Source organism: Stigmatopora argus, chromosome 15 (assembly GCF_051989625.1).
Source record: "Stigmatopora argus isolate UIUO_Sarg chromosome 15, RoL_Sarg_1.0, whole genome shotgun sequence".
In the NCBI taxonomy this organism is placed as follows: domain Eukaryota; kingdom Metazoa; phylum Chordata; class Actinopteri; order Syngnathiformes; family Syngnathidae; genus Stigmatopora; species Stigmatopora argus.
Genome location: NC_135401.1, coordinates 2,252,109 through 2,275,367, shown reverse-complemented (window position 1 = coordinate 2,275,367; position 23,259 = coordinate 2,252,109). Strand labels below are relative to the sequence as shown.

The following is a 23,259-nucleotide window of genomic DNA, read 5'->3' as shown; positions in this document are numbered from 1 at the left end:
AAATAAAAATAAAAATATGGATCAAGTATAGTAAAACTTTTACTTGTCAAAAACGACTATGTCTAGTAATGTTATTTATCTTTAAAATACAAAAAGACAATGTATGTTAAAAATATTTTTCTTGTTACACAGGTCAAGACAGAGGATTGAACTCAGAATCTCAGCCTGTGAGGCCAATGCTCTAACCACTCACCCACGGTAAGCTTTGTTGAAAGGGACCATGTCTAGTAAGGCTTTTTTCTTAAAAAACGACATAGTATAGAAAGGCCTTGTTTCTATAAAAAACGACATAGTATAGTCAGGCTTTTTTCTTAAAAAAAAACGACATAGTATAGTAAGGCTTTTTTCCCTAAAAAAACGACATAGTATTGTAAGGCCTTTTTTCTTTAAAAAACGACATAGTATAGTCAGGCTTTTTTCTTTAAAAAAAAACGACATAGTATAGTAAGGCTTTTTTCCCTAAAAAACGACATAGTATAGTAAGGCTTTTTTTCTTAAAAAAACGACATAGTATAGTAAGGCTTTTTTCTTTAAAAAACGACATAGTATAGTAAGGCTTTTTTCTTTAAAAAACGACATAGTATAGTAAGGCTTTTTTCTTTAAAAAACGACATAGTATAGTAAGGCTTTTTTCTTTAAAAAACGACATAGTATAGTAAGGCTTTTTTCCCCCAAAAAACGACATAGTATAGTAAGGCTTTTTTTCTTAAAAAAACGACATAGTATAGTAAGGCTTTTTTCTTTAAAAAACGACATAGTATAGTCAGGCTTTTTTCTTTAAAAAACGACATAGTATAGTAAGGCTTTTTTTCCTAAAAAAAACGACATAGCATAGTAAGGCTTTTTCCCTAAAAAAAACGACATAGTATAGTAAGGCTTTTTTCCCCTAAAACGACATAGTATAGTAAGGCTTTTTTTCCTTAAAAACGACATAGTATAGTAAGGCTTTTTTTCTTTAAAAAACGACATAGTATAGTAAGGCTTTTTTTCTTAAAAAAACGACATAGCATAGTAAGGCTTTTTTCCCTAAAAAACGACATAGTATAGTAAGGCTTTTTTCTTTAAAAAACGACATAGTATAGTAAGGCTTTTTTTCCAAAAAAAAAAAACGACATAGTATAGTAAGGCTTTTTTTCTTAAAAAAACAACATAGCATAGTAAGGCTTTTTTCCCTAAAAAAAACGACATAGTATAATAAGGCTTTTTCCCCCTAAAACGACATAGTATAGTAAGGCTTTTTTTCCTTAAAAACGACATAGTATAGTAAGGCTTTTTTCCCTAAAAAACGACATAGTATAGTAAGGCTTTTTTCTTTAAAAAACGACATAGTATAGTAAGGCTTTTTTTCCTAAAAAAAAAAACGACATAGTATAGTAAGGCTTTTTTTCTTAAAAAAACAACATAGCATAGTAAGGCTTTTTTCCCAAAAAAAAACGACATAGTATAATAAGGCTTTTTCCCCCTAAAACGACATAGTATAGTAAGGCTTTTTTTCCTTAAAAACGACATAGTATAGTAAGGCTTTTTTCCCTAAAAAACGACATAGTATAGTAAGGCTTTTTTCTTTAAAAAACGACATAGTATAGTAAGGCTTTTTTTCCTAAAAAATGACATAGTATAGTAAGGCTTTTTTTCTTTAAAAAAACGACATAGTATAGTAAGGCTTTTTTTCTTTAAAAAACGACACAGTATAGTAAGGCTTTTTTTCCTAAAAAATGACATAGTATAGTAAGGCTTTTTTTCTTTAAAAAAACGACATAGTATAGTAAGGCTTTTTTTCTTTAAAAAACGACATAGTATAGTAAGGTCTTATTTCTATAAAAAAATGACATAGTATAGTAAGGCTTTTTCCCCTAAAAAATGACATAGTATAGTAAGGCTTTTTTCTTTAAAAAACGACATAGTATAGTAAGGCTTTAAAAAAAACACATATAGTAAGACCTTTTTAAAAAAACGACATAGTATAGTAAGGTTTTTTTCTTTAAAAAACGACATAGTATAGTAAGGCTTTTTTTTTCTTGAAAAAAAAACTCGAGAAAAAGGTAATAACCCAGGATTGAAATCTTAACCTCATGACTGGGGTTGACACTAACCACTCAGCCACAGTGAGACAACATTTCAAACAAAAATAAAAATATGGATCAAGTATAGTAAAACTTTTACTGGTCAAAAACGACTACGTCTAGTAATGTTATTTATCTTTAAAAAACAAAAAGACAATGTATGTTAAAAATATTTTTCTTGTGACACAGGTCAAGAAAGAGGATTGAACTCAGAATCTCAGCCTGTGAGGCCAATGCTCTAACCACTCACCCACAGTAAGCTTTGTTGAAAGGGACCATGTATAGTAAGGCTTTTTTCTTAAAAAACGACATAGTATAGTAAGGCCTTATTTCTATAAAAAACGACAGTATAGTAAGGCTTATTTCTTAAAAAAAAAACGACATAGTATAGTAAGGCTTTTTTCCCTAAAAAACGACATAGTATAGTCAGGCTTTTTTCTTAAAAAAAAAACGACACAGTATAGTGAGGCCTTTTTTCTTTAAAAAACGACATAGTATAGTAAGGCCTTTTTTCTTTAAAAAACGACATAGTATAGTAAGGCTTATTTCTTAAAAAAAACAACATAGTATAGTAAGGCTTTTTTCCCTAAAAAACGACATAGTATAGTAAGGTTTTTTTCCTAAAAAACGACATAGTATAGTAAGGCCTTTTTTACTTGAAAAAACATCATAGTATAGTAAGGTTTTTTTCTTAAAAAACGACATAGTATAGTAAGGCTTTTTTCTTTAAAAAACGACATAGTATAGTAAGGCTTTTTTCTTTAAAAACACGACATAGTATAGTAAGGCTTTTTTTCCTAAAAAAATGACATAGTATAGTAAGGCTTTTTTTCTTAAAAAAACGATATAGCATAGTAAGGCTTTTTTCCCTAAAAAACGACATAGTATAGTAAGGCTTTTTTCTTTAAAAAATGACATAGTATAGTAAGGCTTTTTTTCCTTAAAAACGACATAGTATAGTAAGGCTCTTTTTCTTTAAAAAACGACATAGTATAGTAAGGCTTTTTTTATTTAAAAAACGAAATAGTATAGTAAGGCTTTTTTTCTTTAAAAAACAACATAGTATAGTAAGGCTTTTTTTCTTTAAAAAACGACATAGTATAGTAAGGCTTTTTTTCCTAAAAAATGACATAGTATAGTAAGGCTTTTAAAAAAAAAAAAAAACGACATAGTATAGTAAGGCTTTTTCCCTTAAAAACGACATAGTATAGTAAGGCTTTTTCCCTTAAAAATGACATAGTATAGTAAGGCTTTTTTCTTTAAAAAACGACATAGTATAGTAAGGCTTTAAAAAAAACACATATAGTAAGACTTTTTCTTAAAAAAACGACTTTTATTTTATTAAAAATAAAAATATGGATCAAGTATAGTAAAACTTTTACTTGTCAAAAACGACTATGTCTAGTAATGTTATTTATCTTTAAAAAACAAAAAGACAATGTATGTTAAAAATATTTTTCTTGTGACACAGGTCAAGACAGAGGATTGAACTCAGAATCTCAGCCTGTGAGGCCAATGCTCTAACCACTCACCCACGGTAAGCTTCGTTGAAAGGCACCATGTCTCGTAAGGCTTTTTTCTTAAAAAACAACATAGTATAGTAAGGCCTTATTTCTATAAAAAACGACATAGTATAGTAAGGCTTTTTCCCCTAAAAAATGACATAGTATAGTAAGGCCTTTTTTCTTTAAAAAACGACATAGTATAGTCAGGCTTTTTTCTTTAAAAAAAACGACATAGTATAGTAAGGCTTTTTTCCCTAAAAAACGACATAGTATAGTAAGGCTTTTTCCCCTAAAAAATGACATAGTATAGTAAGGCCTTTTTTCTTTAAAAAACGACATAGTATAGTCAGGCTTTTTTCTTAAAAAAAAACGACATAGTATAGTAAGGCTTTTTTCTTTAAAAAACGACATAGTATAGTAAGGCTTTTTTTCCTAAAAAAAACGACATAGTATAGTAAGGCTTTTTTTCTTAAAAAAACGACATAGCATAGTAAGGCTTTTTTCCCTAAAAAAACGACAGTATAGTAAGGCTCTTTTCCCCTAAAACGACATAGTATAGTAAGGCTTTTTTTCCTTAAAAACGACATAGTATAGTAAGGCTTTTTTTCTTAAAAAACGACATAGCATAGTAAGGCTTTTTTCCCTAAAAAAACGACATAGTATAGTAAGGCTTTTTTCTTTAAAAAACGACATAGTATAGTAAGGCTTTAAAAAAAACACATATAGTAAGACTTTTTCTTAAAAAAACAACATAGCATAGTAAGGCTTTTTTCCCTAAAAAAAACGACATAGTATAGTAAGGCTTTTTTCCCCTAAAACGACATAGTATAGTAAGGCTTTTTTTCCTTAAAAATGACATAGTATAGTAAGGCTTTTTTCCCTAAAAAAAACGACGTAGTATAGTAAGTCTTTTTTCTTTAAAAAACGACATAGTATAGTAAGGCTTTTTTTCCTAAAAAATGACATAGTATAGTAAGGCTTTTTTTCTTTAAAAAAACGACATAGTATAGTAAGGCTTTTTCCCTTAAAAACGACATAGTATAGTAAGGCTTTTTTTCTTTAAAAAACGACATAGTATAGTAAGGCTTTTTTTCCTAAAAAATGACATAGTATAGTAAGGCTTTTTTTCTTTAAAAAAACGACATAGTATAGTAAGGCTTTTTCCCTTAAAAACGACATAGTATAGTAAGGCTTTTTTTCTTTAAAAAACGACATAGTATAGTAAGGCTTTTTTTCCTAAAAAATGACATAGTATAGTAAGGCTTTTTTTCTTTAAAAAAACGACATAGTATAGTAAGGCTTTTTCCCTTAAAAACGACATAGTATAGTAAGGCTTTTTTTCTTTAAAAAACGACATAGTATAGTAAGGTCTTATTTCTATAAAAAACGACATAGTATAGTAAGGCTTTTTCCCCTAAAAAATGACATAGTATAGTAAGGCTTTTTTCTTTAAAAAACGACATAGTATAGTAAGGCTTTAAAAAAAACACATATAGTAAGACCTTTTTAAAAGAACGACATAGTATAGTAAGGTTTTTTTCTTAAAAAAAAAACGACACAGTATAGTAAGGCCTTTTTTCTTTAAAAAACGACATAGTATAGTAAGGCCTTTTTTCTTTAAAAAACGACATAGTATAGTAAGGCTTATTTCTTAAAAAAAACGACATAGTATAGTAAGGCTTTTTTCCCTAAAAAACGACATAGTATAATAAGGTTTTTTTTCCTAAAAAACGACATAGTATAGTAAGGCCTTTTTTACTTGAAAAAACATCATAGTATAGTAAGGTTTTTTTCTTAAAAAACGACATAGTATAGTAAGGCTTTTTTCTTTAAAAAACGACATAGTATAGTAAGGCTTTTTTCTTTAAAAACACGACATAGTATAGTAAGGCTTTTTTTCCTAAAAAAAACGACATAGTATAGTAAGGCTTTTTTTCTTAAAAAAACGACATAGCATAGTAAGGCTTTTTTCCCTAAAAAAACCGACATAGTATAGTAAGGCTTTTTTCTTTAAAAAACGACATAGTATAGTAAGGCTTTTTTTATTTAAAAAACGAAATAGTATAGTAAGGCTTTTTTTCTTTAAAAAACAACATAGTATAGTAAGGCTTTTTTTCTTTAAAAAACGACATAGTATAGTAAGGCTTTTTCCCTTAAAAACGACATAGTATAGTAAGGCTTTTTCCCTTAAAAATGACATAGTATAGTAAGGCTTTTTTTCTTTAAAAAAACGACATAGTATAGTAAGGCTTTTTCCCTTAAAAACGACATAGTATAGTGAGGCTTTTTTTCTTTAAAAAACCACATAGTATAGTAAGGCCTTATTTCTATAAAAAACGACATAGTATAGTAAGGCTTTTTCCCCTAAAAAATGACATAGTATAGTAAGGCCTTTTTTCTTTAAAAAACGACATAGTATAGTCAGGCTTTTTTTCCTAAAAAAACGACATAGTATAGTAAGGCTTTTTTCCCTAAAAAAATGACATAGTATAGTAAAGCTTTTCCCCCCTAAAACGACATAGTATAGTAAGGCTTTTTTTCCTTAAAAACGACATAGTATAATAAGGCTCTTTTTCTTTAAAAAACGACATAATATAGAAAGGCTTTTTTTCTTTAAAAAACGACATAGTATAGTCAGGCTTTTTTCTTAAAAAACAACATAGTATAGTAAGGCCTTTTTTCTTTAAAAAACGACATAGTATAGTAAGGCTTATTTCTTTAAAAAAACGACATAGTATAGTAAGGCTTTTTTCCCTAAAAAACGACATAGTATAGTAAGGTTTTTTTCTTAAAAAACGACATAGTATAGTAAGGCTTTTTTCTTTAAAAAACGACATAGTATAGTAAGGCTTTTTTCTTTAAAAAACGACATAGTATAGTAAGGCTTTTTTCCCTAAAAAAACGACATAGTATAGTAAGGCTTTTTTCTTTAAAATACGACATAGTATAGTAAGGCTTTTTTCTTTAAAAAACGACATAGTATAGTAAGGCTTTTTTTCTTAAAAAACGACATAGCATAGTAAGGCTTTTTTCCCTAAAAAAACGACATAGTATAGTAAGGCTTTTTTCCCCTAAAACGACATAGTATAGTAAGGCTTTTTTTCCTTAAAAACGACATAGTATAGTAAGGCTTTTTTTCTTTAAAAAACGACATAGTATAGTAAGGCTTTTTTTCCTAAAAAACAACATAGTATAGTAAGGCTTTTTTTCTTTAAAAAACGACATAGTATAGTAAGGCCTTATTTTTATAAAAAACGACATAGTATAGTAAGGCTTTTTTCTTAAAAAAAACGACATAGTATAGTAAGGCTTTTTCCCTTAAAAACGACATAGTATAGTAAGGCTTTTTTTCTTTAAAAAACGACATAGTATAGTAAGGCCTTATTTCTATAAAAAACGACATAGTATAGTAAGGCTTTTTCCCCTAAAAAATGACATAGTATAGTAAGGCTTTTTTCTTTAAAAAAACGACATAGTATAGTAAGGCTTTAAAAAAACACATATAGTAAGACTTTTTCTTAAAAAAACGACATAGTATAGTAAGGTTTTTTTCTTAAAAAAACGACATAGTATATTAAGGCCTTATTTCTATAAAAAACGACATAGTATAGTAAGGCTTTTTCCCCTAAAAAATGACATAGTATAGTAAGGCTCTTTTTCTAAAAAAACGACATAGTATAGTCAGGCTTTTTTCTTAAAAAAACAACATAGTATAGTAAGGCCTTTTTTCTTAAAAAAACGACATAGTATAGTAAGGCTTTTTTTCTTTAAAAAAAAACGACATAGTATAGTCAGGCCTTTTCCCCTAAAAAATCACATAGTATAGTAAGACTTTTTCTTAAAAAAACGACATAGTATAGTAAGGCTTTTTTCTTTAAAAAACGACATAGTATAGTAAGGTTTTTTTCCTAAAAAAACGACATAGTATAGTAAGGCTTTTTTCCCCTAAAACGACATAGTATAGTAAGGCTTTTTTTCCTTAAAAACGACATAGTATAGTAAGGCTCTTTTTCTTTAAAAAACGACATAGTATAGTAAGACTTTTTCTATTTAAAAAACGACATAGTATAGTAAGGCTTATTTCTTTAAAAAAAAAACGACATAGTATAGTAAGGCTTTTTTTCTTAAAATAACGACATAGCATAGTAAGGCTTTTTTCCCTAAAAAAACGACATAGTAAGTAAGGCTTTTTTCCTTAAAAACGACATAGTATAGTAAGGCTCTTTTTCTTTAAAAAACGACATAGTATAGTAAGACTTTTTCTATTTAAAAAACGACATAGTATAGTAAGGCTTATTTCTTTAAAAAAAAAACGACATAGTATAGTAAGGCTTTTTTTCTTAAAATAACGACATAGCATAGTAAGGCTTTTTTCCCTAAAAAAACGACATAGTAAGTAAGGCTTTTTTCTTTAAAAAACGACATAGTATAGTAAGGCTTTTTTCTTTAAAAAACGACATAGTAAGTAAGGCTTTTTTCTTTAAAAAACGACATAGTATAGTAAGGCTTTTTTCCTAAAAAAACGACATAGTATAGTAAGGCTTTTTTTCTTAAAATAATGACATAGCATAGTAAGGCTTTTTTCCCTAAAAAAACGACATAGTATAGTAAGGCTTTTTTTCTTTAAAAAACGACATAGTATAGTAAGGCTTTTTTTCTTTAAAAAACGACACAGTATAGTAAGGCTTTTTTTCTTTAAAAAACGACATAGTATAGTAAGGCTTATTTCTTAAAAAAACGACAGTATAGTAAGGTTTTTTTCCCTAAAAAACGACATAGTATAGTAAGGTTTTTTTCCTAAAAAACGACATAGTATAGTAAGCCTTTTTTTTAAAAAAACAACAACATAGTATTGTAAGGTTTTTTCTTAAAAAACGACATAGTATAGTCAGGCTTTTTTTCTTAAAAAATGACATAGTATAGTAAGGCTTTTTTTTCCTAAAATCGACAGGATAGTAAGGCTTTTTTTCCTTAAAAGCGACATAGTATAGTAAGGCTCTTTTTCTTTAAAAAACGACATAGTATAGTAAGGCTTTTTTCCCTAAAAAACGACATAGTATAGTAAGTCTTTTTTCCTAAAAAATGACATAGTATAGTAAGGCTTTTTTTCTTGAAAAAACATCATAGTATAGTAAGATTTTTTTCTTAAAAAATGACACAGTATAGTAAGGCTTTTTTTCTTTAAAAAACGACATAGTATAGTAAGGCTTTTTTCCCCTAAAATGACATAGTAGGGTAAGGCTTTTTTTCCTTAAAAACGACATAGTATAGTAAGGCTTTTTTTCTTTAAAAAACGACATAGTATAGTAAGGCTTTTTTTCTTTAAAAAAAACGACATAGTATAGTAAGGTTTTTTTTGCTTTAAAAAACGACATAGTATAGTAAGGCTTTTTTTCTTTAAAAAAAATGACATAGTATAGTAAGGTTTTTTTTGCTTTAAAAAACGACATAGTATAGTCAGGCTTTTTTTCCTAAAAAATGACATAGTATAGTAAGGCTTTTTTTTCTTCAAAAACGACATAGTATAGTAAGGCTTTATTCCCTTAAAAACGACATAGTATAGTAAGGCTTTTTTTCCTAAAAAACGACAAAGTATAATAAGCCTTTTTTCTTTAAAAAAACCACATAGTAAGGATTTTTTTCCCTAAAAAAACGACATAGTATAGTCAGGCTTTTTTTCCTAAAAAACGACACAGTATAGTAAGGCTTTTTTTCTTAAAAGAAACAACCATGTATAGTAAGCCTTTTTTCTTCAAAAAGAAGTGGAAGTACACCCACTTATTGTTTATATCTATCCACCCAAAACACATAAAGATAGTTTAAGACAGATTTTGAATCAATCTGAAAATCGTCAAACGTAATATTGGGGTGAATTGTTTCCTAGCCTGTGACAGACTCCAATTTCAATGAAAATAACGACACTTACATCACAAACTTTTTATTGAATTAGGCTCCACCTTTATATGCCAGCGTCGAAATATGATATGTGAAGTAGTGCCTTATATGCTAAATGTTTGTGCCTCAGAAGATACTCTCGAGAACTCCTCCCACAGCCCCTCCTACGGCCCCTCCTACGGCGGCCACGGCGCCAGAAGCCGCGGTCGACAAACCAGCCATACCTACAAGATAAAAACAAAATAAAAAAAACCCGGAGCAAAACCACACAAGCCTGGGGAGAAGATCCAAACTCCACACAGTAGGACCCCAGAATTGTGAGTCCGGTTTCCGATACGGTAAAACTGGCACGATCGGGCCCGATTTCTTATTGGGGGCACCCCGAGTGCATACAAATCTCTTTTACCTGCAGACTGCAAGACGGCCACCGCGCTACCCGCTGCCACACCTCCTCCGTTGGCGATGGCTGCAGTTGACATCATGCCAGCGGCGTAGGAGCTCGCCGCTATCCCAGTTGCAGTGAATCCGGCAGCTCCCAGGACCACCGGAGCCGCAACAACCGCGCCGACTGGACAAACGGACCACGTCGGTGAATACGGCAAACAACTGTACGTATGAAGCAAGAATCTTACCTGCGCCTGCAGCACAACAAACGGCTGTCACTGAAACGTAAAAATTCAATAGAATTCAATGCTTTTATTGCTATTAACCAAGTATAACGAGATTTAAAAGGTTCACCGTGAAGTGCAGAAATAAATAATAATAAAAATAAGTATAGTCAACATAGATAAGTAGTCAACATAGATAAGTAGTCAACATAGATAAGTAGTCAAAAACATAAATAAGTGGTCAACATAGATAAGTAGTCAAAAACATAAATAAGTAGTCACATGAAAGAGTGGTCACATAAATAAGTAGATACAAAAAGTGAGTAAAATGGTTAGTAGCCTATTCAGTTTTAGTGCAAATAAATATTACAAATAAAGACCACCCGATTCCTGACTGCAAACTATAAGATATAGCTAATAAACCTACTTACAGGTAGACATTACATTTGAAATTGAATGAATATATAACAAATATTTCTCCTTAAAGACACAGGGATACTCACGGGGGTCCATGTTGTCTTATTGTCGCTGTTGTCTGGGTCGCTTCTTGGTCGGCTTTTATTTATATGCGCGTTTGAGCGCATTGTTTGGTTTCCGGACAAAAAAAACTGAAGGAATACAGAGAGCGCATGTGCGCTCCACCCTTTCGGGAGAAACGAAACTTATCGTGACCTCATAACTACTTAAAGGGGGGGGGAAGCAAACCGTTTCACCTGGGAGGCCTGCCATTGATGGCGCTAAACATACAATGCATCATGAACGACGGCAACCAAAAAAAATAAACATGTCAAAGAATAAGTGAATCACGTGCTCGAAAATCAACATTCAACAAGGTTTAGTCAACCTCAAGTATTAAATAAATTGCATTTTTTTTAACACGGGGAAAAAACGAATTAAACTGGTTTTTAAGGTTTCGGTTTAAACTTAAAATCAGTCCTTTGTGTTGCTCGGAAAAGTGTAAGAATTTTGTTTTGAAAAACAAACATCTTTTTTTAGACTCGTCTTGCGGGAATATGTTTTGGTTCTTTGTTCTGCTAGTGATTTATAGTTATTGATAATTAGCAGATGTGAAAAAGATAAAAGTGCAAATATAAACTTTTAAGGATTGCATTTCTGAATAGCAAATTTGCAAATGCAAAAGAATTTTTTATTACTTTTTGGTTGACTGATAAAATAAGATGTAAAATAAACCTACGTTCAACAAGGTTAAGTCAACCTCAAGTATTAAATAAATAGCATTTATTTTATAACACTGGGGGGAAAAACGAATTGAACTTTTTTAAGTTAAGGTCAAGTTTAACTTGTTATAAGGCAAATTAGTTTCTATATTTTGATATGACTCTCATTTGATTATTATATTAGATTACTAGATACAGAACAGATTGGACATCTAGCGCCATCAATGGATTCCAATGCATTAAATGGCTGCCCTCCAAAGGGTTAAACAGTAGAGTAGAATAGACAAAGACTTTCAATGCATTATTTGTGGTGCAATGTGGTTTATTAATAATTGGCAGTGACAATTGTGATTTGAAATTTAAAAAAAAGAAGTAAAAAAACTAAAACTTTTACTATAGCCACGGTAGCCCTACATCGATGGCGCAATACTTCATTTTTACATGATATGTGAACTTTCTGGCAACATCATTTGACAAAAACAGGTGGGTCAACATTTTTTTTTCTGGGTGTGTTACTGGAAAAGTTCTAAAACAACTTTGTTGTTTGATTATATCATTGGATTTTTGCTTTTCATTGGTCCATTTATGGAATGCGCACGCTGTCATATGACTTGACGCACGCATGTTTTGTGTTGAAGAGCCTTAAGACGTCACAAAAAAAAACCCTGCTCAAAGGCCATTTTTATTGTTGATGTGTGGAATTTGACGCAAAAATAGCATTTCTAGATCAAATTTCCTTCCATTATAAAGCACTTTTTGCAATAAGGGGCGGGGCTATTTGAAATGATGGGCTTGTTGGAGGCTTCACGATGATGACGAAGATGGTTTAGAACAGAGGCGTTATGTACCACTAGTGGAACTGGAACCTACAACGAGAAAAATGAAATTGTTACCGCTAACTGATCGCGAGACCATTTCATCTATTTTGAGTGATCGGCGATCGTTCAATCCATAAATTCATCAAAGTCAATCACATTTTCATTTTAAACTGCATTTCAGTATGAGGTAAAGTCATTTTTAATTTAGTAGTTTGGAAAGGCGGCACGGCGCGCGAGTGGTTAGGGCGTGGGGCTTGCGGTTCTGGGGTCGTGGGTTCGATCCCAGTTGGGTGGAGGTTGTTGCATGTTCTCCCCGGGCTTGGGTAGGTTTTCTCCAGGTACTCACTAACATGCGTGTTAGGCTAATTGGATGCTAAATATTCCCTAGCTATGTGTGTGATTAGTTGTTTGTTCTCCCTAGGTTTGCATGGGTTTTCTTTGGTATAGAAAGGCTTTTTTCTTAAAAAACCACATAGTATAGTAAGGCTTTTTTCTTTTTTTAAAAACCGACAGAGTATAGTAAGGCTTTTTTCTTTTAAAAAACGACATAGTATAGTAAGGCTTTATTTCCTAAAAAATGACATAGTATAGTAAGGCTTTTTTTCTTTAAAAAAAAACGACATAGTATAGTAAGGCTATTTTTCTTTAAAAAACGACATAGTATAGTAAGGCTTTTTTTCTTTAAAAAACAACAAAGTATAGTAAGGCTTTTAAAAAAAACGACATAGTATAGTAAGGCTTTTTTTCTTAAAAAAACAACAGTATAGTAAGGCTTTTTTTCCCTTAAGAAAGGACATAGTATAGTAACACTTTTTTTCTTAAAAAATGACATAGTATAGCAAGGCTTTTTTCCTAAAAAACGACATAGTATAGTAAGGCTTTTTTTCTTTAAAAAACGACATAGTATAGTAAGGCTTTTTTTCTTAAAAAACGACATTGCTTTTTTTTTTTCCTTAAAAAAGGACATAGTATAGTAACACTTTTTTTCTTAAAAAATGACATAGTATAGCAAGGCTTTTTTCCTAAAAAAGACATAGTATAGTAAGGCATTTTTTTCTTAAAAAACGACATAGTATAGTAAGGCTTTTTTTCCTAAAAAAACGACAAAGTATAGTAAGGCCTTTAAAAAAACGACATAGTATAGTAAAGCTTTTTTCCCCTAAAAAACAACAAAGTATAGTAAGGTTTTTTTCCTAAAAAAACGACATAGTATAGTAAGGCTTTTTTAAATTAAAAAAACGACTTCTTAAAACAGTAGCAAGAAAAGCCATAGTTATTAGTTAGGCAGTACAGTCGCAAAGGCCGCAGAACAACAAGCAAAAGCACAAAGTACAAAGCAAATCAAAGTCAATGGGATCATTAAGAATGTTATTGGGGTGAATCGTTTCCTAGCCTGGGACAGACTCCAATTTCAATGAAAATAATGACACTTTCACACCACCAACGTTTTATTGAATTAGGCTCCACCTTTATATGCCAGTGTCGAAATATGAGACATGAAGTCGTGTTTTATTTGCTAAATGGTTGTGCCTCAGAAGATACTCGCGAGAACTCCTCCCACAGCCCCTCCTACGGCGGCCATGGCGCCATAAGCCGCGCTCGATATACCAGCCGCACCTACAAGATAAAAACAAAACAAAAACAAAACCACATTGCCTTAATCCAACTGACACCTGACGTTGATGAATGGATGACTGTAACTGTATATAACAAATCCTACTTACATATAGTGTGTGACATAAACTTACCTTTATAACACTGTCAAACTGAATAATTCTTTATTGTCCTGTAAAGACACCCATACCTACAGGCAATTTGGAGTATCCAATCAGCCTACCATGCATTTTTTTGGAATGTGGGAGTAATCCAGAGTACCCGGAGGAAACCCACACAATCCCAGAGAGAAGATGCAAACTCCACACAGTAGGACCCCAGAATTGTGAGTCCGGTTTCCGATACGATAAAAATGGCACGATCGGGCCCGATTTCTTATTGGGGGCACCCCGAGTGCATACAAATCTCTTTTACCTGCAGACTGCATGGCCGCCACCACGCTACCCGCTGCTATCCCAGCTGAAGTGAATCCGGCACTTGCCAGGACCACCGGAGCCGCAACAACCGCGCCGACTGGACAAACGGACCACGTCGGTGAATACGGCAAACAACTGTACGTATGAAGGAAGCATCTTACCTGCGCCTGCACCAATACCAACGGCCGTCACTGAAACGTAAAAAATCAATAGAATTCAATGTTTTTATTGTTATTAACCAAGTATAACGAGATTTAAAAGGTTCACCGTGAAGTGCAGAAATAAATAATAAAAAAGAAGTATAGTCAACATAGATAAGTAGTCAAAAACATAAGCAGTCAACATAGATAAGTAGTCAAAAACATAAGTAGTCAAAATAGATAAGTCGTCAAAAACATAAGTAGTCAAGATAGATAAGTCGTCAAAAACATAAGTAGTCAACATAGATAAGTAGTCAATATAGATAAGTAGTCAACATAGATAAGTAGTCAAAACCATAAGTAGTCAACATAGATAAGTAGTCAATATAGATAAGTAGTCAAAAACATAAGTAGTCAACATAGATAAGTAGTCAAGATAGATAAGTCGTCAAAAACATAAGTAGTCAACATAGATAAGTAGTCAAAAACATAAGTAGTCAATATAGATAAGTAGTCAATATAGATAAGTAGTCAATATAGATAAGTAGTCAAAAACATAAGTAGTCAACATAGATAAGTAGTCAAAAACATAAATAAGTAGTCACATGAAAGAGTGGTCACATAAATTAGTAGATACAAAAAGTGAGTAAAATGGTTAGTAGCCTATTCAGTTTTAGTGCAAATAAATATTACAAATAAAGACCACCCGATTCCTGACTGCAAACTATAAGATATAGCTAATAAACCTACTTACAGGTAGACATTATTTGAAATTGAATGAATATATAACAAATATTTCTCCTTAAAGAGACAGGGATACTCACGGGGGTCCATGTTGTCTTATTGACGCTGTTGTCTGTGTCGCTTCTCGGTCGGCTCGATTTTATTTATATGCGCGTTCGAGCGCATTGTTTGGTTTTCGGACAAACGAAACTGAAGGAATACAGAGAGCGCATGCGCGTTCGCGCATAGTGTGGTATCAGGACAGATGAATCTGAAGGCGCGCTCCACCCTTTCGGGAGAAACGAAACTTATCGTGACGAAACTGAAGGAATACAGAGTTTTGAAAAACAATGAATAGGACGTCTATCCTCGTCAATGTCAGCCAGTGAGTTAATATTTGACACTGATGTTGACTTGCTAAATTGTAGTTAGTCATCATTGCAATCCTTTGTATTGCTCTGAAAAGTGAAAGAATTTTGTTTTGAAAAACAAACATCTTTTTTTACACTCGTCTCGTGGGAATATGTTTTGGATCTTTGTTCTGCTAGAGATGTGTAATTATTGATAATTAGCAGATGTGAAAAAGGTAAAAGGGCTGACGTCATAACCAATGGCCGTCCCAGCAGGTGCAGGGTAAAGGACCGCCCGCAGCTGTAAAGTCAAACACGTAAGTTACGATAGTTATCTATTTCTTGCTTATACTCAATCAGGGATTCATATGAATGTGGTTCTTGATTATAACTTACCGGCTGGCTGATGAAACAAAAAGAGTAAATGTGATTGGTTTTGCTTGCCTAAATGCAGGATTCTAAATATGAAAAAAAAAATCCTAATGTTTGAATGAATGGCACTCAATAACAAATAGTTCATATTTTTAATTATTATTTTTTTAATTGGCAGATCAGAACTCTAGCATGAGCATTACAACCACTAAAGGGCCAAAATGACACTTTAAAGTGAGAAAAAAAACCCTTTAATTTGGGTGAGACCATTTGATATGGGACTTGAACAAGGAAACAGCGCTCCGTGTGTCAAAGCCTGATTACTACATTCCGGTTTCTGCCGTCTAGTGGACGTGTCTGGAAGTACACCCACTTATTGTTTATATCAATCCACCCAAAACACACGTAAAGATAATTTAAGACAGATTTTGAATCAATATGAAAATCTTCAAACGTAATATTGGGGTGAATCGTTTCCTAGCCTGTGACAGACTCCAATTTCAATGAAAATAATGACACTTTTACATCACAAACGTTTTATTGAATTAGGCTCCACCTTTTTATGCCGACGTCGAAATATGAGACGTGAAGTAGTGTCTTATTTGATCAATTTTCGGGCCTTCGCGATAACTCCGCCTACAGCCCCTCCTACAGCCCCTGCTGCGCCGGCCACGGCGCCATAAGCCGCGGTCGATATACCAGCCATACCTACAAGATAAAAACAAAACAAAACCACCCACATTGCATTAATCCAACTGACGTTGATGAATGTATGACTGTAACTGTATATAACAAATCCTACTTACATACAGTATGTGTGACATAAACTTACCTTTATAACACTGTCAAACTGAATAATTCTTTATTGTCCTGTAAAGGCACCCATACCTAGGGGCAATTTGGAGTATCCAATCAGCCTACCATGCATTTTTTTTGGAATGTGGGAGTAATCCAGAGTACCCGGAGGAAACCCACACAATCCCAGAGAGAAGATGCAAACTCCACACAGTAGGACCCCAGAATTGTGAGTCCGGTTTCCGATACGGTAAAACTGGCACGATCGGGCCCGATTTCTTATTGGGGTCAACCCGAGTGCACACAAATCTCTTTTACCTGCAGACTGCAAGACGGCCACCGTGCCACCCGCTGCCACACCTCCTCCGTTGGCGATGGCTGCGGATGACATCATGCCGGCGGCGGTGGAGCTCGCCGCTATTCCAGCTGAAGTGAATCCGACAGCTCCCAGGACCAACGGAGCCGCAACAACCGCGCCGACTGGAAAAAAACGGACCACGTCGGTGAATACGGCAAACAACCGTACGTATGAAGGAAGCATCTTACCTGCGAATACGCCTGCGCCTACACCAATACCAACGGCCGTCACTGAAACGTAAAAATTCAATAGAATTCAATGCTTTTATTGTTATTATACAAGTATAACGAGATTTAAGTAGTCAACATAGATAAGGAGTCAACATAGATAAGTCGTCAACATAGATAAGTCATCAACATAGGTAAGTCGTCAACATAGATAAGTCGTCAACATAGATAAGTCGTCAACATAGATAAGTCGTCAACATAGATAAGTAGCCAACATAGATAAGTCGTCAACATAGATAAGTCGTCAACATAGATAAGTCGTCAACATAGATAAGTCGTCAACATAGAGAAGTACTCAAACATAAATAAGTAGTCACATGAAAGAGTGGTCACATAAATAAATAGGTACAAAAAGTTGGTAAAATGGTTAGTAGCCTATGCAGTTTTAGTGCAAATAAATATTACTACAAATAAAGACCACCCAATTCCTGACTGCAAACTATAAGATATAGCTAATAAACCTACTTACAGGTAGACATTATTTGAAATTGAATGTAATGAAAGAATACATGTGTATCAGTGGCGGGCCGTCAGGGCCTTCGTGGGCCAAGTTCTGATATCTGAAAAGCTCCAGTGTTTGTATTTAAGCTCCAGGTTTTATAGCCATAAAATAGTTTTTGAGGGTTGGATTGATACGTTGAAGGGGCTACTAGAAAATGCACCGCCCGCCACTGATGTGAATATATAACAACTAGTTCTCCTAAAAGAGACTGGGACACTCACGGCGGTCCATGTTGTCTTTCTGTCGAAGTAAATACTCGGTGTCTTCTCGGTCGGACCGGAAAAAACTAAAAACAAGCAGTACAGAGAGCGCATGCGCATTCGCGCATTGTGTGGTTTCCGGACAGACGAAACTGAAGGAATACAGAGAGCGCATGCGCGCTCCACCCTTTCGGGAGAAACGAAACTTATCGTGACCTCATAACTAATTAAAGGGGAGGAAAAAATCAAACCGTTTCACCTGGGAGGCCTGCAATTGACGGCGCTAAACATTTAATGCATCATGAACGACGGCAAACAAAAAAATAAACATGTCAAAGAAAAATTTAATCACGTGCTCGAAAATCAACAGGAAGTAAACCGGAAATGCAGCAAAATTAACAGGAAGTGACCAACGAATAGCATCAAAAAACAAAGTCAATGAGGAACGATCCAAAATCTACAAAAAGTGACCCGTAAGTATCCTAAAATTACGCAAAAGTAGAAGTGACGCAAAATGAACTCAGTGCCTGCTATTGACATTTAAAGATGTCCAATTCACTTAAACTGGCTGTGGATGCGCATCTTTCATAGTTATTGACAGACGTCCAATCCATTTCAATTGGTAAGCCCCACCCAGTTAAAATAAATTGGACGTCTATCCTCGTCAATGGCAGCCAGTGAGTTGATATTTGACACGGATGTTGACTTGCTAAATTGTAGTTAGTCATCATTGCAATCCTTTGTGTTGAAAGAATTTTGTTTTGAAAAAAAATCATCTTTTTTTAGACTCGTCTCGTGGGAATATGTTTTGGTTCTTTGTTCTGCTAGAGATTTATAATTATTGATAATTACCAGATGTGAAAAATGTAAAAGTGCAAATATAAAAAAAAAATTGAATGCATTACTTTTAAGGATTGCATTGCTGAATAGCAAATTTGCGAATGCAAAATATTTTTTTTATTACTTTTTGGGTGACTGATAAAATAAGATGTAAAATAAACCTACGTTCAACAAGGTTAAGTCAATTTCAAGTATTAAATAATTTGCTTTTTTTATAACACGGGGGGAAAACATTAAACTGTTTTTTTAAGGTTTTGGTTTAAACTTAAAGTCAGTCTCAAGTTTAAAGCTAAGGTCAAGTTTAACTTGTAATAAGGCAAATTAGTTTCTATATTTTGATATGACTCTCATTTGATTATTATATTAGATTACTAGATGTCCCAGTTGGACATCTAGCGCCATCAATGGATTCCAATGCATTAAATGGCTGCCCTACAGAAGGATTAAACAGTAGAGTAGAATAGACAAAGACTTCCAATGCATTAGTTGTGGTGCAACGTGGTTTATTAATAATTGGCAGTGACAATTGTGATTTGAAATGTAAAAAAAAGAAGTAAAAAAACAAAAACTTTTACTATAGCCACGGTAGCCCTACATCGATGGCGCAATACTTCATTTTTACATGATACGTGAACTTTTTGGCAACATCATTTGACAAAAACAGGTGGGTCAACATTTTTTTTCTGGGTGTGTTACTGGAAAAGTTCCAAAACAACTTTGTTGTTTGATTATATCATTGGATTTTAGCTTTTTATTGTTCCATTTATGGAATGCGCACGCTGTCATATGGCTTGACGCACGCATGTTTTGTGTTGAAGAGTCTTAAGACGTCACAAAAAAAAACCCTGCTCAAAGGCCATTTTTATTGTTGATGTGTGGAATTTGACGCAAAAATAGCATTTCTTGATCAAATTTCCTTCCATTATAAAGCACTTTTTGCAATAAGGGGCGGGGCTATTTGAAATGATGGGCTTGTTGGAGGCTTCATGATGATGACGAAGATGGTTTAGAGGCGTTATGTACCACTAGTGGAACTGGAACCTACAACGAGAAAAATGAAATTGTTACCGCTAACTGATCGCGACACCATTGCATCCATTTTGAGTGATCGGCGATCGACCAATCCCGAAATTCATCAAAGTCAATCCCCTTTTCATTTTAAACTGCATTTCAATATGAGGTAAAGTCATTTATAATTGAGTAGTTTGGAAAGGCGGCACGGTGTACGAGTGGTTAGCGCCTGGGGCTCGCGGTTCTGGGGTCGAGGGTTCGATCCCAGGTCGGTCCTCACTATGTGGAGTTTGCATGTTCTCCCCGGGCTTGGGTAGGTTTTCTCCAGGTACTCTGGTTTCCTGCCACATCCCGAAAACATGCATGCTAGGCTAATTGGATGCTAAATATTCCCTAGCTATGTGTGTGATTGGTTGTTTGTTCTCCCTAGGTTTGCATGGGTTTTCTTTGGGTACTCCAGTTTCCTCCCACATCCCGTAAACGTCCATGTTAGGCTAATTTGATGCTAAATAGTCCATAATGAGTGTGATTGGTTGTTTGTTCTCCCTAGGTTTGCATGGGTTTTCTTTGGGTACTCCAGTTTCCTCCCACATCCCGAAAACATCCATGTCAGGCTAATTGGATGCTAAATAGTCCATAATTATGAGTGTGATTGGTTGTTTGTTCTCCCGGGCTTGCGTAGGTTTTCTCCGGGTACTCCGGTTTCCACCCACATCTCCAAAACAAGCATGTTAGGCTAATTGGATGCTAAATAATCCATAATTATGAGTGTGATTGGTTGTTTGCCTCATTGTCCCCTGTGATTGGTAGGCCACCGATTCAGGGTCTCCCCCACCTGGTGCCCGTAGCTGGCTCGGATAGGCTCCAGCACCCCCCGCGACCCTCGTGAGGATCACGCTTCAAAAAATGAATGAATAATTTAAATGTTCAAAACGACAGCATGTACAGTTACAAAAAGTCTTAGTTCACAGCTAAGGCTTTATGTTTTAAAATATCATCATGCTTACCTGCATCGCCTTGATTTGTACTGCCGCTTTGCCCACCAGATGGCGCAGTAACGATCATGCCTTCACCGGGGCTGACGTCATAACCAATGGTCGCCCCAGCAGGTGCAGGGTAAAGGGCCGCAGCTATAAAGTCAAACACGTAAGTTACGATAGTTTTCTATTTCTTGCTTATATTCAATCAGGGATTCATATGAATGTGGTTCTTGATTATAACTTACCTGGTGTAGATCCAGTGGCTGATGAAACAAAAAGAGAGTCAATTGGAGCCATTTGGTTTCGGTTTAAGGTGTTTAAAAAAAAATCAAATCCGGGATAATTGCGATTTAACATGGCACGATTATCGTAGAAATCCCAAAATCCGTCTGAATCATTGTTGACGCTTATAGGTGGAAGTGGACACTAGTTGGCTGCACTTCCACTGTCGTCCACTAGCTTGCAGCAGTCAGCCATCGTGCCCTGATATGTAGTCATCGTGCTTGAACGCACGAAGGCGCTGTTTCACAGCTCAACTTAGTGCTATAGTACACTATTTTTTTTCATGCACTTAAGTAGGTTTGGACTAACACTGGTTTGCACTAAAGCGAAAAAATATACAATTAGGGCCATATGTTGTTCAACAAAAACATATTAACTTTTGTGCTGCAAGAAGTTTCAGAAATACTTTGATACAAATGTACTTTTATGTCCGTTTGGATTTTTTCTCCAGTGATATACAACATTCGCAACGATCGCCCAAAAGTGAATTATCGGGATTCATCGGAATCGAATCGCCAGTATTGAATTATCTTAACTTAAAGCAAACTATTTCATGCAAACGACTAACGTAAAATGACTCATCGTCACTCACCTCCCATGTTGCCGTTCTTTTGTTTCTCTCGTCGACGCCCAGCAAAACAATCCCGTCAAACGACTCTCCTCTATATACTAATATTTATTTAAAACATTTGGGTGCGGTCATTGGAGGGCGATCGGTTGGACCGCAGCGCTATGATTGGCTGCAGGCAGGGGGAGAAAAAGGCGGGGGTTCCTAACCAAAAAAAAAAAAGAATTCAAGAAAAAAACCCAGTAAAAAACGAAAGTGCACCAGAAGGTCAAGCATGTTTTTTTTCTCATTCTTGCACAGGATGTTCTGCAATGTGCTTACAATTATAGCCGCAAAACTTGCATTGAGCCCATATTTAAAAAAACAAAAACAACAACACTTCCCATGCTAGCAAATATAGCATCATTTCGATGTCATGCTAGTTCACCAATGAGAAATTAGAGCTCCAATGGGAGCTTTTTTTTAAATTGACCAAAATGACAGTGGGAAAAAAAAACGAAGTGAGTGTTTGCGGACATTGTACATCACTAAAAAAAAATTATATAATACGTGATCCTCCCATAAATGATATATTAAAGCCTCTGACACTTCCTCGCTGTAGGAATTCCCCCCCGCCTTTTAGATCCTTCCTTATATGGTTTTGTTTTGTTTGACTTGCTCAGTGGCATGAAATTCCAACCGTTTTTGCTCCAATCAGATGCATGCGTTGACTTTGAATATACTCTTATTTATACAGCAGGAGTTTCTGTTACTGTCATTTTGGCAGGTGGTAGCAAAAAAATACAAAATGGTGGTGTTCTAATGTTTTTCACGGTATCATTTTGGCAGCGTTTATAGATATTAAAGTTTTTCCAAATTCTCTTTTTGAGCAAATATTTAAGAGGAGAAGAAACGTAATATTTTTTGTTCTTCTTTGAATCTTTTTTCATTCAATTGGATAAACCCCAGATGACAGTCGTTTGCTATTTTATTTCTTTTTTTACATTAAAAAATAATGGTGCAAAATAGTCAACGTTTTTAGTTTTCATTGTTTATGTTTGTGATGTTAAAAAGTATTCGGTTTAATTCATTTTTTACATTAAAAAAAATGCTTTTTTGAACTAAAAAACAAGAAAAACTGAGTTTTTTGTTGTTTTTTAGTTCAAAAAAGCCTGGAAAAATGAATTAAACAAAATAGTTTTTAACACAATAAACATAAACAAACTCTAAATGTCAGTCATTTCCTATTTTATTTCTTTTTTTTACATTAAAAATAGTGGTGCAAAATAGTCAACATTTTTAGTTTTCATTGTTTATGTTAAAAACTATTCTGTTTAATTCATTTTTACATTTAAAAAAATGTTTTTTTCAACTATAAAACAAAAAAAAACACGTTTTTGTTTTAGTCAAAGCATTTTTTAAAGGGAAAACATTAAATAAAATCAATCTTTAATCTAAATTTGAATTTTATGGCGGGGATATTTTAAAAGTAAAACACTGAATTGTTACCCTGGAGATTCTTATGTTTGTTTTAGACTCTCGCCTCAGCGCCCTCTTAAGCTCCGCCCACTTGGACGCAGAATAAACATTGTTGATCCAAGCTGTAAATCAGTAATTGTAAAAAAAAATGCTTATCATTTATCGCTCAGTCAATTTTACAGTAACTTTCAACTATCATTGCCAATAATAAGACGCATAATAATAAGCATAATGACAGTTATTGTGTAAAAAGCTCATTTTGTTCAATAAGTAAACAGCAACAACAAAAACGCGATTTTTCAGTATAATCAGTATGCGCTAAATTCAAGATTCTGTATGACATTGCTTGCTGACGC

The 23,259-nt window shown here is 33.8% G+C and overlaps 1 protein-coding gene and 2 long non-coding RNA genes across 6 annotated transcripts; 1 reads left to right on the top strand and 2 right to left on the bottom strand.

The window, feature by feature from the left end:
- Positions 1-131: 131 nt before the first annotated feature.
- Positions 132-17,501, top strand: LOC144089652 (uncharacterized). 4 transcript variants are annotated; one of them, XR_013305125.1, is made up of 6 exons: positions 132-198; positions 3,535-3,600; positions 13,862-14,234; positions 15,587-15,627; positions 16,561-17,196; positions 17,350-17,501. It is a non-coding gene; the product is annotated as an uncharacterized LOC144089652 (long non-coding RNA). The 4 variants fall into 4 exon arrangements; XR_013305128.1 differs by having other exon boundaries at positions 15,584-15,627; XR_013305126.1 differs by having other exon boundaries at positions 13,862-15,345.
- On the bottom strand, positions 11,919-21,620 carry LOC144089651 (uncharacterized). The gene is made up of 4 exons (XR_013305124.1): positions 21,470-21,620; positions 20,841-20,858; positions 20,623-20,745; positions 11,919-12,115 (listed from the first exon to the last, which is right to left on the bottom strand). It is a non-coding gene; the product is annotated as an uncharacterized LOC144089651 (long non-coding RNA).
- On the bottom strand, positions 13,498-17,914 carry LOC144089650 (uncharacterized). The gene is made up of 7 exons (XM_077620711.1): positions 17,786-17,914; positions 17,024-17,065; positions 16,796-16,957; positions 15,062-16,390; positions 14,259-14,288; positions 14,096-14,194; positions 13,498-13,684 (listed from the first exon to the last, which is right to left on the bottom strand). Exons 1-4 carry the CDS (start codon positions 17,793-17,795, stop codon positions 16,281-16,283), a joined length of 324 nt encoding a protein of 107 aa, XP_077476837.1. The 5' UTR covers positions 17,796-17,914; the 3' UTR covers positions 13,498-13,684; positions 14,096-14,194; positions 14,259-14,288; positions 15,062-16,280.
- Positions 21,621-23,259: the final 1,639 nt, after the last annotated feature.

Coding starts and splice junctions, on each gene's coding strand:
- LOC144089650 (XM_077620711.1), bottom strand. Junction 16,958..17,023: donor AGGCGCAGGCGTATTCGCAG/GTAAGATGCTTC, acceptor GTTTTTTTCCAG/TCGGCGCGGTTGTTGCGGCT. Junction 16,391..16,795: donor GGCCGTCTTGCAGTCTGCAG/GTAAAAGAGATT, acceptor TTTATCTTGTAG/GTATGGCTGGTATATCGACC.